Source organism: Phycodurus eques, chromosome 19 (assembly GCF_024500275.1).
Source record: "Phycodurus eques isolate BA_2022a chromosome 19, UOR_Pequ_1.1, whole genome shotgun sequence".
Taxonomy (NCBI): Eukaryota; Metazoa; Chordata; class Actinopteri; order Syngnathiformes; family Syngnathidae; genus Phycodurus; species Phycodurus eques.
In genome coordinates this window covers 15,608,204-15,625,769 of record NC_084543.1, presented here as the reverse complement: position 1 = coordinate 15,625,769, position 17,566 = coordinate 15,608,204, and the positions used below count along the sequence as shown (strand labels likewise).

Sequence of the window (17,566 nt, the reverse complement as noted above, 5' to 3'; positions counted from 1 at the left end):
CTCTTAGAGGATGTGTATTTAAGCCACACAACACTTGCAACTGAAGAGTTGCATGTTCCAATAGCAGAAAAGTACATATTTCAACTTGATGTTGAATAGCATGACAGTAGGCCCTTGGGGGTGTTTTGCTCCCCTCTCCCCCCTCTCCACTCTGGGTCGTATTTGTTATGGGGATACCCCTGCCAGCTACCTTAAGCCACATGACTGGAGATAGGAGCAAGCAAGGACATGCCCCGCTTTATCTGTTCCACAGGAGGAGCTCAAAAAGAGCATACCTCCACCACAGACATGCTTCCCATTGTTTAAATCTGCCTGGCGAAAAGGGGAGATATCATCAGGAGACACAGGCTAACAAAGACTACTATTTCCCATGGAGTCTTCTCCCATATGGAATGTTGACCAGTTAACACACACACACACACACACACACAAACACGTTCATAGGTGGCAAGTTTTTATTCTCCCTTCTGTTTTTGTTGTTGTTGTTACGTTGCAACAATTTTAACGCATCACTGTTTACTCCAATATAGGGCTGAGTATCTGTTTTCACTTCTTGTGCCTCAAGGTGCGTCTTTGCTGGTATCAAGAAAGTCTGATATTGCAGCTTTTTACAGGGCACTTTGAGAATGTACGGTCTTCAAAATAGCTGTAAAATATAAGCATAAAGACACAAAAGCTGGTTCTGCATGTATAAACTCTTGTGTGTGCTTTACGTTGAACATGATTGAGCTTGTAAGGATACCTTCAACCACTTTGCTTTGGCGAAAAAGCATCATAAACACATCAGCATTTGTGTAAATTTACATTTTTGCATTTACTGTTAATTTGGATAATGTGCATTTAATGTAACAAGTCATATTTAGTAAAATAGTATACTATACAATACATGTGTTGTACACTTCACGAGGTACTGTTGATTTTGACAGCATTTTTTCATTTAGTTTTAGTCATAGTTGTTTTCCTTTTTTAGCTTGATTAATGAATTATCTTAATTGATTTAGTTGACTAAATTCCACAACATTTTAGTCAATTAAATATACAGTAGGCCTACAATAAGTCAAATAAAATATACTAAGTTTCCTTGACTTGATGAAATTACACTTGACTTTAGCAGCAAAATATAAGGCTTTTGACACATGAAGAGACTTGCTGTTATATTTGAGTAAGAATCTGCTGGTGGCTGGTGCCGTATATTGTATTGCATATTAGACAGCTTAAAAGAAAACTGAGAAACTTGGAGAAGGCGTTCGACCGTGTCCCTCTGGGGTCCTGTGGGGGGTGCTTCGGGAGTATGGGGTACCGAACCCCCTGATACGGGCTGTTCGGTCCCTGTACAACCGGAGTCAGAGTTTGGTCCACATATCCGGCAGTAAGTCAGATTCGTTTCCTGTGAGGGTTGGACTCCGCCAAGGTTACCCTTTGTCACAGATTCTGTTCATAACTTTTATGGACAGAATTTCTAGGCGCAGCCGAGGCGTAGTGGGGTCCGGTTTGGTGGCCTCAGTATTGCATCTCTGCTTTTTGCTGATGATGTGGTTCTGTTGGCTTCATCAAGCCGTGACCTCCAACTCTCACTGGAGCAGTTCGCAGCCGAGTGTGATGCGGCTGGGATGAGAATTTGCACCTCCAAATCTGAGACCATGGTCCTCAGTCGGAAAAGGGTGGCGTGCCCTCTCCAGGTCGAGGATGAGAATCTTCCCCCAAGTGGAGGAGTTCAAGTATCTTGGGGTCTTGTTCACGAGTGAGGGAAGAATGGAACGGGAGATTGACAGGCGGATCGGCGCAGCATCTGCAGTGATGCAGACTTTGTATCGATCCGTTGTGGTAAAGAAGGAGCTAAGCCGAAAGGCGAAGCTCTCGATTTACCGGTCGATCTACGTTCCTACCCTCACCTATGGTCACGAGCTGTGGGTCGTGACCGAAAGAACAAGATCCAGGATACAAGCGGCCGAAATGAGTTTCCTCCGCAGGGTGTCCGGGCTCTCCCTTAGAGAGAGGGTGAGAAGCTCGGTCATCCGGGAGGATCTCAGAGTAGAGCCTCTGCTCCTTCACATCGAGAGGAGCTAGATGAGGTGGCTGGGGCATCTGATTCGGATGCCTCCCGGACGCCTCCCCGGTGAGGTGTTCCGGGCACGTCCCACCGGGAGGAGACTCCGGGGACGACCCAGGACACGCTGCAGAGACTACGTCCTTCGGCTGGCCTGGGAACGCCTTGGGATCCCCCCGGAAGAGCTGGATGAAGTGGCTGGGGAGAGGGAAGTCTGGGCGTCCCTGCTAAAGCTACTGCCCCCGCGACCCGACCTCGGATAAGCGGTAGAAAATGGATGGATGGATGGATGGATGGATGAATATTATGGAGAGATGCAGAAAACTCAAGATTCACCAAAGCAATCACATGAGTCTACTGAAATGCTAATTGGTGATAGAGATATACATAAACTATACTACAACCCCAATTCCAATGAAGTTGTGACGCTGTGTTAAACATAAATAAAAACAGAATACAATGATTTGTAAATCATGTACAACCTATATTTAATTGAATACACTGACAAAGACAAGATATTTAATGTTCAAACTGATAAACTTTATTGTTTTTAGCAAATAATCATTAACTTAGAATTTTATTGCTGCAACACGTTCCAAAAAAGCTGGGACAGCGTCATGTTTACCACTGTGTTACATCACCTTTTCTTCTAACAATATTCACTAAACGTTTGGGAACTGAGGACACTAATTGTTGTTAACGGTGCCTTCACAGATGTGTTAGTTACCCATGCCATTGGCACTAAAACAGCCCCATACCATCACAGATGCTGGCTTTTGAACTTTGTGTCCATAACAGTCCGGATGGTTCTTTTCCTCTTTGGCCCGGAGAACACGACGTCCACAATTTCCAGAAACAATTTGAAATGGGGACTCGTCGGACCACAGAACACTTTTCCACTTTGCCTCAGTCCATCTTAGATGAGCTCGGGCCCAGAGAAGCCGGCGGAGTTTCTGGGTGTTGTTGATAAATGGCTTTTGCTCTGCATAGTAGAGTTTCAAGTTGCACTTACGGATGTAGCGCCGAACTGTATTTACTGACATTGGTTTTCTGAAGTGTTCCTGAGCCCATGTGGTGATATCCTTTACACATTGATGTCGGTTTTTGATGCAGTGCCGCTTGAGTGATCGAAGGTCACGGGCATTCAAGGTTGGTTTTTGGCCTTGCCGCTTACATGCAGTGATTTCTCTAGATTCTCTGAACCTTTTGATGATATTATAGACCGTAGATGATGAAATCCCTAAATTCCTTGCAATTGTACGTTGAGGAACATTGTCCTTAAACTGTTCCACTATTTTCTTACGCACTTCTTCACAAAGAGATGAACCTCGCACCATATTTGCTTGTGAATGACTGAGCAATTCAGGGAAGCTCATTTTATACCCAATCATGGCACCCACCTGTTCCCAATTAGCCTGTTCACCTTTGGGATGTTCCAAACAGGTGTTTGATGAGCATTCCTCAACTTTCTCAGTCTTTTTTGCCAGTTGTCCCAGCTTTTTTGGAACGTGTTGCAGCCATAAAATTCTAAGTTAATGATTATTTGCTAAAAACAATCAAGGTTATCAGTTTGAACATTAAATATCTTGTCTTTGTAGTGTATTCAATTAAATATAGGTTGAAGATGATTTGCAAATCATTATATTCTGTTTTTATTTATGATTAACACAGCGTCCCAACTTCATTGGAATTGGGGTTGTACACAAAATCATCTTTAATCAGATTAATAGTGTGAAGGGAACTTGTTTACAACATCCGGAGAGAATGGATACATGCCTTAGTAGATGCTGTTTTGGTTAGCAACAGTGTTCTGATGGGCAAAGCAATTCTTAATGGCTGTGTGTGAACAATAGCTTAAATGAATTGAGGTGATTGCACTTACAGTATTACCCCTTTGTTTTTCAACTTCCTAATTGTGTGAGCAGCGAGAGAGACCACCCTGCAACTAATTTGAGAATTGTGTCTACAAATCCCAATTCTAATGAAGTTGGGAAATTGTGTAAAATGTAAATAAGAACATAAAACAATGATTTGCAAATGCTTTTTAAGCTATATTCAACTGAATACACTACAAAGGTATATTTAATGTTCAAACTGATAAACTTAGTTTTATTTAATTTTTTTTTGCATATATTCACTCATTTTGAATTTGATGCCTGCAACACATTCCCAAAAAGCTGGGATAGGGGCATATAAAGACTGGAAAGATGAGGAACGCTCAAAATACACCTGTTTGGAACATTACACAGGTGAACAGATTCATTGGAAACAGGTGAGTGTCATGATTAGGTATAAAAGGAGCATCCCCAGAAGGCTCAATTGTTCACAAACAAGGATATGGTGAAGTTTGCCACTTTGTAAACAACTGCAAGAGTAAATAGTCCAACAGTATAAGAGCAATGTTTCTCAATATACAATTGCAAGGAATTTAGGGATTTCATTATCTTCACTCCATAAAATCCTCAAAAGATTCAGAGAATCTGCAGAAATTGCTGCATGAAAGCCGAAAGGCTGAAAACCAACATTGAATGCCTGTGAGCTTTGGTCCCTCAGCACTGCATTACAAACCGGCATCATTGTCTAAAGGATATTGCCACGTGGGCTCAGGAACACTTAACAAAACATTTTCAGTTAACACACTTCATTCCAACATCTACAAATTCAAGTTAAAACTCTACCAAGCAAAAGCTAAATCTAAAAAACACCCAGAAACGCTGCCGTCCTCTCTGGGTCTGAGCTCATCTGAGATGGACTGATGCAAAGTGAAAAAGTGTGCTGTGGTCTGACTAGTCCACATTTCAAATAGTTTTTGTGAAATCATGGACATTGTGTCCTCCAGGCCAGAGAGGAAAAGGACCATGCGGATTGTTAACGCAAAGTTCAAAAGCCACCGTCTGTGATGCTATGGGGGCGGGTGTTAGTGCCCATGGCATGAGTAACTTGCACATCTGTGAAGGCACCATTAATGCTGAAAGGTACATGCAGGTTTTGGAGCAATATATGCTGCCATCCAAGCAACATCTTTTTCAGGGACGTCCCTGCTTATTTCAGCAAGATAATGCCAAGCCACATTCTGGATGTGTTACAATAGCGTGGCTTGGTATTAAAAGAGTGTGAGTACTAGACTGGCCTGCCAGCAGTCCACACCTGTCTCCCATTGAAAATGTGTGGCACATTATGAAGCGCAAAATACGACAACGATGTACTGTACAACTAAAGTTGTACACCAGCTAAGAACAGGAATATTTCCACCTAAAAAGCTTCAACAATTAGCGTTCCCAAACATACTGTTGTTAAATGAAAGGGAGATGTAATACAGTGGTAAACATAACCCTCTCCTAGTAGGGGGGCAGGGGGTGGGGGGTGGTGAGGCGGGGGGGGGGGGGGGGTTAGTGATGTTAACGTGTTGCAGGGATCAATTCAAAATAAGTGAATATTTGCAACAAATCCTTTATCCTTCTGAACATGCAATATATTGTCTTTGTAGTGTATTCAGTTGAATACAGGTCGAAAAGGATTTGCAAATCATCAATTAACTTAATTGAAAATGGTATATGGATTTGAGAGATGACGATATTGAAATGCAGTATTCACTTTGGAAGTGGAATTATATAAAAAGTGGCATGTTAATCATTTTTATTGAGGAACAACAGGAATCCTTTGAAACTTTTGAGTTTTGAATGTAAATGATGTAAAATGTACTTTCTTGCAATGTGTTTGACAGGTGGAAAAGCACAGAGCAGATTTAAGCAGGGAACTGGAAGATCTCACAGATCGACTCGAGGAAGCAGGCGGGGTCACCGCCTCACAGGTAAAAGACTATTTGATATACAATCAAACATCCTTCCATTGATTTTCCGTACCGCTTATCCTCGCTAGAGTCACGCGCGTGCTGGAGCCTATCCCAGGTATCTTCGGGCGAGAGGCAGGGTACACCCTGAACTGGTCGCCAGCCAATCGCAGGGCACTTATAAACAAACAAGCATTTGCACTCACATTCACACCTACGGGCAATTTACAGTCAATTAACCTACCATGCATCTTTTTGGGATGTGGGAGGAAACCGGAGTACCCGGAGAAAACCCACGCAGGCACGGGGAGAACATGCAAACTCCACACAGGCGAGGCCGGATTTGAACCCGGGTCCACCGAACTGTAAGGCAGATGTGCTAACCAGTCGGTCACCGTTCCACCTACAATCAAACATCTAAAGTTAAACACAATCCATTCATTCATAAAATAACGTCACCATCATAAAATCTCTTGTACAGTCACAAGTTTAATTAACATTTTAAAAGTCTGTGTCATGTAAAACTAATGAATGTCAAGAGAAAACAACACACAGACTATCCATTGCTGTTTGCTAAACTGGGGTCTTGTACAACAGCATGCATTGTATTTTGGAGGCAATTAATCCCCGACATTTCATCAAATTGTACGACCTAAAGGAAATAGTACTTTAGCCTAGGTTTTATACCGTATATATATATATATATATATATACACAATATGCCAAATTGTGATTATGAAGATACTTGACCACCAGGTCGATGTTCAGTGGTTAGGTACTACCATCAATTGTATTCTTATATAAACACAAATCATAATTCTTGTTCTTTGGGGGCGTTTTTCAAGTAGTTTTGTAGCCCCGTGGCTGGACTTACTATAGTCTTTCAAGTGTATCAAGCCATCAGCAGTCCAGCTGTTGTATGGAGTGGATAAAGATGATGTTGATGATTTCAAGAAACGTGTTAAATTTGCTTACATTCTCCAAATAAAATATTCTGGCTCAAAAGCAATGAAACCCAACACATTTCCCAGAACAGTACGGAAGGAGTAGATAGAACTGTTTTTCTTGAAATGGCTTTTGACAAAATGCTACCCAGTATTAATAACTGTATGTGCAATTAACAGATAGAGATTAACAAGAAGCGAGAGGCGGAGCTCCAGCGTCTGAGACGAGACCTGGAGGAGTCATCTGTCCAGTCAGAGACGCTGGCTGCAACCCTGAGAAAACGCCACGGCGATGTCATTGCAGAGCTAAGTGAGCAGTGTGACGCTCTGCAGAGGACCAGGGCCAAGTTGGAAAAGGAGAAGCAGAACTTGAGGATGGAAGTAGACGACCTATCCACTTCACTAGAAAGTCTACAGAAAGCCAAGGTCCGCAAGTTAGGGGAAATTGGAAAAGTGTTTCAGCCAAGCAACTTAAGCCATATGCCTTTGTAACAAAGACAGTCATGTGTAGGCTCATGTGTTTCTGTGCTGCCGCAGATGTCCTCAGATAGCCAGATGAAGAAATTGGAAGAACAGCTCTATGAGGCTAACAGGAAAGGAGATGACCTGCAGAGGACACTCACTGAGCTCACTGTGTCCAAGAACAGACTCACAGGTACAGATATGGCAGAGACATTCTTCACTTAGTTCTAAACAGGATAAGCAGTGCCCCAATGATTAGTGATCATTATTTATCATTAGATCAACATCCATACATACAGAGCTAGAAATTACAAAACAAACACGCATACTAAATTGATCCTGTTGCAGAGCACTAACTCTAGACATTCAAGTATTATGCTCCACAGTCTTCACTTTGCTGTAGTGGTCTGATGATATGCTGCCCTCATTCTCCTTATGTCACATTTCTCTCCTTGTTGGGGCCAACTGTAAAATGGTGATAAGTAAATACATGAGACTATTTTTCTCCATTATTTTTATTTTTTATTCTAAAATTATTGTGAATAGAGCCACATGGAGCTGAGCTGTAGTGCACAGGGGAAACAATAAAGACTTAAACCCCTGTTTAACTCTATGGCAACTCCTTATTTTCTTAAATTTTCAGTTCCTGTAGGTGTGATAGCCAATTGTCCTAATGAGAGATGGACCGACTGGTTTATTATATTAATTTCGTGACAGTCAGGTTTTTGATTGATGACAAATGCCATGAGCCAAAAACATAGTTAAAAAAAACAAAACTGGAATCAAGCATATCTCAATTGTAGATGAGAGATTGTGTTGTGTCCAGTGCTTTGTCAGTAAAATTCACATTTTATTTATCATTTGTTGTCTGTTGTAATGGTAATAATTGGTAACATGATGAAAATAACTATAGTTTTCAATTAATTAAAGTACAGTGTGTGCCTCTCTAGCTGATAATACAGACACAAGTCGACGATTGGCTGAGGCAGAGAACAGATCTGGCCAGTTGAGTCGTACCAAGACTCTCCTCCAATCTCAACTAGAAGAACTGAAGAAACAGCTGGATGAAGAGGTCAAAGTGAGTGTCACAGTGTGGATAAACAAAACTCCCAATTTGAAATTAAACGGAAATTAAGTATTTAATATGGCTCTATAGAAAGTGAAAAAAAAAAAAAAAACACATGGTATCTTGTGGTTGCCAGTGTAAGCAGGCAGTCAGCGGATGTCTCAGTTCGGTGCGGCAAGAGTGCGAGGGGCTCAAGGAGCAGCTGGAGGAGGAGCAGGAGAGCAAGCAAGAGCTGCAGCGGCTCATCTCCAAACTCAACATTGAGATGACACACTTAAGGACAAAACATGAGGCAGACTCCATCCAGCATGCTGATGAGCTGGAGGAAACCAAGTAAGTCACGTTGATACTGGCAGTCATGTTCTTAAGAAAGCTGCATTCAGGCCCACTGGTCTGAATAATACTTGTGCCACAGAAAGAAGCTGGTATTGAGGCTGCAGGAGGCAGAGGAGGCAATGGAAGCCACCCAGGCTAAATGCTCCTCTCTGGAGAAAACCAAACAGAGGCTCCAGGGAGAGGTGGAGGAGCTGTGCATGGACCTGGAGAAGGTAGAGCAGAGGTGTGCATTGTGCCGCCAAATATCCTTTATTATAGAATTTGAACATACAGTATATTCTCCATTTTAAGGCTAGCGTATGTGGACAAGCTCTGGATAAGAAGCAGCGGGTTCTAGAGAAGCAGCTGGGAGACTGGAAGCAAAAGTGTGAGGAGCTGGTAGCGGAGGTGGAGAGCTGCCAAAAGGAGAGCAGACAACACACAGGCGAGCTCTTCAAGCTGAAGACAGTGCATGAAGAGTCTCTGGAGCAGCTGGAAGCTCTACGAAGGGAGAACAAGGCCTACCAAGGTATATTCTGTATTTAATCGACAAACTGAGGACACACTGCTCCATCTCGTGCCTAATGCACAGTAGCGACTGCCCACAAAGGCCAAATAGTCAAAGCCAAACTCGCTACCATAAAATTAGTCAGTTATCCCATCATTGTACAGGAGTAAGCCAAGTTTTATGAGCAAGTGGTTATCCTCTCGCATTCAATTGCTCCTTTCCATAATGCCCAAATAAGTAAATAACCAAACTGTCAAACTTTGGTTGCGGTCAAACACAATGATCCTAAAGCGTAAGTACCCAGATAATTAGATGTTCAATAGCAACACTGAATGCAAACATTCAGTACAGAGTTCTTGCCAGCAAGCTTTTTGCACACATGATACAAAGGAAGTCAAAAGGTTTCGCAGATTTATACTTTGCAATTTGCTTATTACTCTATGAAAACAGACTTTTTGTGTGTGTGATTTAAGCAAACACGGTGGACGACTGGTTAGAGCATCTGCCTCACAGTTCTGAGGACTGGGGTTCAATCTCCGGCCCCGCCTGTTTGGAGTTTGCATGTTCTCCCCGTGTCTGCGTGGGTTTTCTCCGGGTATTCCAGTTTCCTCCCACATCCCAAAAACATGCGTGGTAGGTTAATTGACAACTCTAAATTGCCCGTAGGTGTGAATGTGAGTGCGAATGGTTGTTTGTTTGTATGTGCCCTGCGATTGGCTGGCAACCAGTTCAGGGTGTACCCCGCCTCCTGCCCGATGATAGATGGGTAGCCTCCAGCACTCCCGCGACCCTAGTGAGGAGAAGCGGCTCAGACAGTTCATGGTGTACCCCGCCTCCTGCCCGATGATAGCTGGGATAGGCTCCAGCACGCCCGCTACCCTAGTGGAGAAGCGGCTCATAAAATGGATGGATGGATGGATGGATGGATTTAAGCAAAACAAGACATTCATGGACATCAGGTTGGAAAACATAACATTTTTGCCCATTTCCTGCCATGTTTGGAGTTAAACACGAAGCAAGTTATTCCCTAACTTAAAGAGCACTGGGGCCCTTTTGAAATCTAAAAATCTTCTGAAGCCCACCTAAAACCTCAAGACATCAGACAAACATATATTATAGTTTTCATAACCAGAATAAGTGCATGTGTATTTGGGGATAAAAAAATGCAAATTAATAATCCGTCCAATTGACTTATTTTGAGCTTTAATGTAAACCCATGTTTTTATCATCAACATCAATGAATAACACTGAAATACAGCATGAACAGAAACATTTTAACAATAAATCAGACCATTTACTGACTTACCAAACATATTACAAAGCATGAATTTTATATATTGCACTATATCACAACTTTATGATTCCTTTTGTATGTGCAAGTTTAAAAAATTCTGTATGTGCAAATTAGTGAGCTCAAATTCCGAACATGAACTAAGGTTTGGGTTTGTTCCGATCATTAAAATGCTGTAGCTAGCAAGCAAGCTAAAATACATTAAGTAACAATACAGGACTGTGTTAGTCTTAGCGTCAGGGCTCTAATTAACACTAATGTACTGTATTGTATTCCCACAAGCGAAAAAAATAAAGTGAGTTATAGCACAGCTTATAAAAATACTTACTGTATAACTTTCGGTCTGGGAGATTTGTGGGTGAAAATAACGACTGACTCACTCGACTCACATTATCCTGTAACGATTACGTTACCTCTTAATTTGTCATAGAGTGTCCCCATTATCAACATCCATCCATTCTTTTTCTTTTACTGCTTATCCTCATAGGGTCGCGGGCTGCTGGAGCCTATCCCAGCTATCATCGGGCAGGAGGCGGGGTACACCCTGAACTGGTTGCCAGCCAATCGCAGGGCACATACAAACATACAACCATTTGCACTCACATTCACACCTACGGGCAATCGTACAGGAGTCTTCAAACAATCTACCACACATGTTTTTGGGATGTGGGAGGAAACCGGAATGCCCGGAGAAAATCCACCCAGGCACGGGGAGAATATGCAAACTCCACACAGGCGGGGCCGGGATTTTAACCCCGGTCCCCGGAACTGTGAGGCAGATGTACTAACCTGTCGTTCACCGTGCCAGACCTTATCAACATGTACAGTTTTATTCAACTCAATATTGCTTGTTTGGAAAACCTGTCCATTGTATTTTGCCTGTTGCAAACTGGTTTGCTCAAATTTTGTCATCTTCTTTATGTGTGATTGATCATCAAGGGCAGCTCAGAAAAACAAAACAAAACGTGATGTGACATGTTTAAAAGGAATGTAATTGTCTTAAAGGCTGTAAAGGTGTATGTGTGTATGGGGGAGGCTATGCCTCTGAGTTATCCTTACTTACAGAAGAGATTGCGGACCTCATGGACCAGCTCACAGATGGAGGTAAGAGTGTCCATGAGCTCCAGAAAGCAAAGAAGAAGATAGAGATGGAGAAAGAAGAATTACAGGCTTCACTGGAAGAGTCAGAGGCAGCTTTAGAGGTACAGTTTTTAGTCCATTTTAACTTGAAGAAAAAAATGCTTCTAAATAATTGCATTTATGATATCGTTGGATTTATCCCTTATAGGCTGAAGAAACCAAGTTGCTGAGAATGCAGCTGGAGTTGTCTCAGGCAAAAGCAGACCTGGAGCGCAGACTTCAAGAGAAGGAGGAAGAGATAGATGCTGCTCGGTACCTCATCTCCTCTTGACTCCCCGTCTCTATCTTTTATGCTAACATAACACACTTTGATTCTTTCTGCCTCTAATACTGTCCTCTATTTCCTTTTAAAACCTTCAACGTACTACAGAGGTAAGACCTGCTCTCATTCAGCTTTCCCTTCCTTCAAAAAAGCTTGGATGCAATCAAATGAAGCATTTAACTTAGCTTGATCCTCTCACCTCTTTACTTGTTCTCTGTCAGAAAAAGCCACCAGAGGGCGATGGAATCCTTACAGGCCACATTGGATGTGGAGATTAAAGGTCGAGTGGAGGGATTGAAGCTCAAAAAGAAACTAGAGGCTGATGTTGCTGAACTGGAGCTTCAAGTGGATCTCCTTACCAAAAGTAACACTGAGTTCAGCAAGAGCAGCAAAAAGACACAGCAGCAGATCAAGGTTTTGATGACAGTGTTCTAATTATGCTACCGCCGTGGTGCGCTAATTCGAGAATTTATAGAAAACTCTACTCTAGGAGCTCCAGGCTCAGCTCGAGGAGGAGGTGAGGAGCCACGAGGAGCACAAGGAGGAGATGGTGGCCTTGGAGAGACGTTGTGCTCTGCTGGTTAGTGATGGCGAAGAGTCTCGCTCTGTCTTGGAGAGTACAGAAAGGGTTCGCAAAGCCTTGGAGGTGGAGTTGCAGGATACCAATGAAAAATACAGTGATCTCAACAACCAGGTGACTTTTGATCTCTTGGCCAAAGAAAAGAAATTTGAAAAGTGTAAAGAAATGTAACTTAAACCTTCAATTATTAATTAATTGAGTGTGAAAGAGTGCCATGTTTATGTGAAGCAGGTTTGTCTCTAGCAATGTGTTGCAGTACAGAAGTAAGCGCATCAAAATCCAGCCAGTTTGTTTGTTGCCTTTAGCGTAATCACTCATTATATCGCAATTGACTTCTTGTGGATTCAGTGCATCACATATATATATATATATATATATATATTTTGTAGATCAGTGTAGTGCTGTTACTCACCTGCACAACTCTGATAGTTAGCTTTAAGGTCAAACAGGTTCTTATTCTTTGCAGAAAAAGAAACCTTGTTAAGCATTCTCAACTCATATATTTGGTACATCATCATATTGCTTGAGGATACGAAGAACATGACCGTAATTATTCTGTTGCCAGCCACAGTCAGTTTTATTAAATTAAATCATAAATACCAACCTTAGCCCGACGTATAGCTGATGCACATGTAAAAATATGTACAGAAACAAATGCAAATAAAGAGCAACGTTTACCTTGATTTTCTACAACTATAGTACTGTAGTTAAAAGCAGGATCTGCTACCCCCAATTCCGATAATGCTTTTCATTGACTACATTGCCAGGACGGTTAGTATGAGGCACAATGCCAATGCTCAAGGTTGGAAATAACACATGTACATCTTCATATAACCTTGTTGATAGAATGATCGTTTAATCATTGAAATCCCTACTCGAGAATAATCTGATCTATGAACTCATTGCTGCTTTTCAGTTCCAATCAGTTCTGAGTGGGAGGAGGAAGCTGGAGGTGGATCTCCAAGCTCTGCAGCACGAGCATGAGGAGCTCCAAGGAGAGCTGAGGGGATCGGTCGACAAATCCAAGAAGGCCAGCTGTGAGGTAAAACACACGCATACACAAGAGGAAATCATCAAGAGATGAAATGATCAAGAAGCTGCTGAATATGGGCAGTTGGCCAGAGTGGGGGAGGAACTACGCCTGGAGCAAGAGCACACGCTCCATCTGGAGAGGGTGAAGAAAGGTCTTGAGGCTCAGGTGAAAGACATGAGCACCAGGCTGGAGGAGGCAGAGCAGATGGCTTTGAAAGGAGGCAAAAAGACCATCCAGAAGTTGGAGGGAAAGGTAAACTGTCGCTCAATATTTTTAACTCATTGAGGTAGTTTGTCTTATATGATTTATTCATCTTTAGAGTGAAAAGGCATTTTTCTTCAACCAAGTCCACAATACATTTTGTGAATCAAGCCTATATCCAGCCAGATTCTGAGTTGGCCAACACACTTTTGAATCTGGGCCAATTTCAAGTCTCACTGGACACCATACAAAGAAAGAAGTTCATCAAAAATCCAGCCAGGCTTTTGATTGTTTGTTGACTTTACCTCAAGTTTGTTTCAAGATCTTTACACAGAGGAGCAATTTTATCTGATCGGTCATGTGATGATCTGATGAATTTCACACGTCCAAAATTTGGTTGGCCTCGACAATGGTCCAGCACATTTGCAAAGAATAGATTGCCCAAAGTATTACTATTGTTTTTTTTTTCTTTTTTCCAATATTATTTCACATTCATTTCTTCTTAATGGCTTACTACCACCAGCAGGACATAGTCCACCTCAGTCTGCCCTTAAAGTGTGAATACAGTGGAACCTTGATTTAACAGACCTTGGATTTACTGGATAAAAAAATTGTGTGAACTCAAAATAACCCATCTTGTGCATCAGCAAGGTAAATTTAGAGAAACTTTAACACTTTTCAAACCTTTTTTTTTTTTCTGGCGGCACGGTGGCCGACTGGTTAGAGCGTCAGCCTCACAGTTCTGAGGACCCGGGTTCAATCCCCGTCCCCGCCTGTGTGGTGTTTGCATGTTCTCCCCGTGCCTGCGTGGGTTTTCTCCGGGCACTCCGGTTTCCTCCCACATCCCAAAAAACATGCATAAATTGGAGACTCTAAATTGCCCGTAGGTGTGCATGTGCATGTGAGTGCGAATGGTTGTCTGTTTGTATGTGCCCTGCGATTGGCTGGCAACCAGTTCAGGGTGTACCCTGCCTCCTGCCTGATGACAGCTGGGATAGGCTCCAGCATGCCCGCGACCCTAGTGAGGATAAGCGGCTCAGAAAATGGATGGATGGTATTCTGTACTGGGTGTTTTTAAAAAACAAAAGTACAATAATTCTTTACTGTAGTGGTGGTTTTAGGCCAAGAAAAAACAGCTTCAATTTAATGGACAATTACATTTAACGTATGAACCCTCCCCCCAATTAGTCCGTTAAATTGAGGTTCCACTGTACTTCAATCATTAGCTTTGATTTTCCATCGCAGTCAATAAACCCGCACTGTGTGAAAAACAATGTCTCTAAAATCATACAGTGTATGCCCAGGAATACCTACCGTATTTTCACGACCATAAGGTACACCGTATTAAAAAGCACAATCTCAGTTACGGGGTCTATTTCTGTATTTAACACATACATATCTCATAGATTTTTTTTTTAACAGATTCTTTTCAGTCAGGGGTAATGACAGAAAAATATGCAGTTTTCAGACACTTTTATTTTGAAGTACAGTATCAGATCTTCATCAAACCTCTTTTAGTGGAGTCCTTGGTGGTCTGTCACACAGATCTGGACTTGTCTTGCGATACCAAGGGGATTATTTTAGGGTGGCTTGGGCTCAGTAGGTAGAACAGGTTCAATTCCCTGCTACGACTGTCCATCCTCATGTCGAAGTGCCCTTGGGCAAGACACTGAACCCTAATTTGCTCCCAGTGGGGCTGGCAGTGCCTTGCATGACAGCAGTTCGCCCATTGGTTTATGAATGTGTGTGTGAATGTGAGGCTTTGTAAAGCGCTTTGGGCACTGTGATGGTGTAGATAAAGCACTATACAGGAAATGCTCGATTTACGAACGAGTTCCGTTCCTACGCTGGCGATGTAAAACGATTTTCCGCGGAAGTCGGATTTCACCGTAAAAGTCGAAATTTACGGCGAAATACTTCTGTTACGGGTATTGTCCCACGTGATTGTGACAGCAAGCTCAGTGTGTGTGGGTGTGTGCGTCGATGTGTGAATGAGACGGGACTGCGCAGGCGTCGTCCGGCGGAACTGTGAAAGAGGAAGGAGTGCGCGCCGGTGCAAGTGTGTACAGTAGTAAGTGTAGTGACGGCGACCGGGGAAGAGTAGCGATTAGCGGAGGACCCGTTGACGTTGAATGTGCAGAGGAGCTAATAAAGCCATTAAAGCAAGAAATCGGTGCGTCGTGACTTTATTGTTGCCACCACCCAGCTCTTCGTATAAAGAAACTAAAATACATTAAAATAAAAATAATAAGATGCTGTACTTACCATTACTGCTGAGAGTGTGAAAAAAGGCAAAGATACTCCCGGCACACAAACACAGACAAGCACTATACACTAGCTAAGCAGAAACACTATGGTGCTGGGACAAAATGGCGGACGAGGCATGGGCGTCGTAAAGTCAAAACGTCGTCGGTCGAGTATGCCGTAACTCGAGGACTTCCTGTATACTGTATTTATTCTTGTAGTCTCTAACTCGCTTGGCACTGAAAATCTTCTCTATCGGGACTTTACCAACTCTCAACCAATCTAAATTGTTTAAGATGTTATTCTCTGTGTCCATGCAAGATTTCTCCATCCAAGTTGTTAAGTGCGAGTATGCCGTGCGGTACAGATCAGCATTGTTTATATCGGTAAATCCTGATCAGCCATTGCCACTATGTGGGTTTAGGCAGAATGGCGATAGCTGGGTCAGCAATATAAAGGCTACCATCATACCATACCAGCAAGACAAACAACATAAACATTAAACGCAATATGGTGCTGTATGGTGGTGTGTGCTGCAACTGCATATAAACTGTTTTCAGTTTTTTTTTAATTGGCCTTATCATTTCTACACTTTTAATTCCTTTGTGGTCACAAAGAAGATGGTGGAAAATTCCCTGCCAAGCAATAAACGGGCAGCAATGCGTCTAGTATCAAAGTGTACTGGAACCCCAGTGAAGGAGTACAAAAATGTGACACAGTTCGGGCTGGATGTTCTTCAGACACCTGGGAATGGCTTTAAATTGTGAAAAAGGACAAATGCACAGAAGTACCATGCAAACAGCACATAGAAAGGCCTAAAATGGCAGATTGGAAACCCAGATGCTCCTTGCTGTGTTATCATGCACTGTGCTGCACAGAGCGAGGTGTATGTATTAAAAAACAGATGTGAATATCCAATATGTCTGTGCCAGCATGGCAAGGAAATAACTCTTTTGTGGTTTGGGTTTTGTTGTATAACTCTGACAGAGGAGGTGATTGGAAAGAAAAGAGAATTATAAAGATTAAATTGCTGGAAATAGCAGTACAGGAGCATCAATGCCCTCTGTTGCCACATGCTGTAATTGAATAGTTTGTTTAATGTCATGTGTTGTAGGTAAAGGAGTTGGAGCTCGAGCTGGAGTCCGAGCAGAAGCGACACGCCGAGACGGTGAAGACACTGAGGAAGAATGAACGTCGGCTCAAGGAGTTGGTCTTTCAGTCTGAGGAGGACCAGAAGAACCAGCTGAGAATGCAGGAGCTAGTGGAGAGGCTTCAGAACAAGATGAAGGCTTACAAGAGACAAGTCGAAGAGGCTGTATGTGTCTTTTTTAGTATATAGATTCGGACCATTCAAACTCAAAATGTTCAGCTCTTTCGGAACATCTGGGCATCCACAGATTTCCACCTGAGATAAAAATTACTTTTAATGGATTTATTTTTTAAATTAATTAATTAATTACCTTACATTCACCATGTCTCAACCAATTCAAACTGCTTATAACTTACAGTAAACTTGAAAAAAAAGCTTTTGAAGAATTTCTCATTTTCTATGATAAAACTCCAGAAATTATTGGTTCATAAAATAAAGTCACCTCAAATTCACCATTTCTCAAATCCAAATTTTCCATGACAAAATCCCGAAACTAACGGATACATTTTGAAAATGTACCTCCATCCTGTAAT

The 17,566-nt window shown here is 42.3% G+C and overlaps 1 protein-coding gene across 4 annotated transcripts in view; it reads left to right on the top strand.

Moving 5' to 3' along the window:
* LOC133418053 (myosin-16) overlaps positions 1–17,566 on the top strand; it is a 75,333-nt gene that overhangs the window by 55,497 nt on the left and 2,270 nt on the right. For all 4 annotated transcript variants that reach the window (XM_061706390.1, XM_061706391.1, XM_061706389.1 and 1 more), the window contains 14 exons: positions 5,772–5,858; positions 6,962–7,207; positions 7,319–7,436; positions 8,194–8,321; positions 8,446–8,642; positions 8,725–8,857; positions 8,937–9,153; positions 11,489–11,625; positions 11,712–11,815; positions 12,047–12,239; positions 12,316–12,519; positions 13,322–13,447; positions 13,520–13,690; positions 16,998–17,198. In XM_061706390.1, the coding sequence (XP_061562374.1) occupies positions 5,772–5,858; positions 6,962–7,207; positions 7,319–7,436; positions 8,194–8,321; positions 8,446–8,642; positions 8,725–8,857; positions 8,937–9,153; positions 11,489–11,625; positions 11,712–11,815; positions 12,047–12,239; positions 12,316–12,519; positions 13,322–13,447; positions 13,520–13,690; positions 16,998–17,198 (2,262 nt within the window). The remainder of the gene's footprint in view (positions 1–5,771; positions 5,859–6,961; positions 7,208–7,318; positions 7,437–8,193; positions 8,322–8,445; positions 8,643–8,724; positions 8,858–8,936; positions 9,154–11,488; positions 11,626–11,711; positions 11,816–12,046; positions 12,240–12,315; positions 12,520–13,321; positions 13,448–13,519; positions 13,691–16,997; positions 17,199–17,566) is intronic.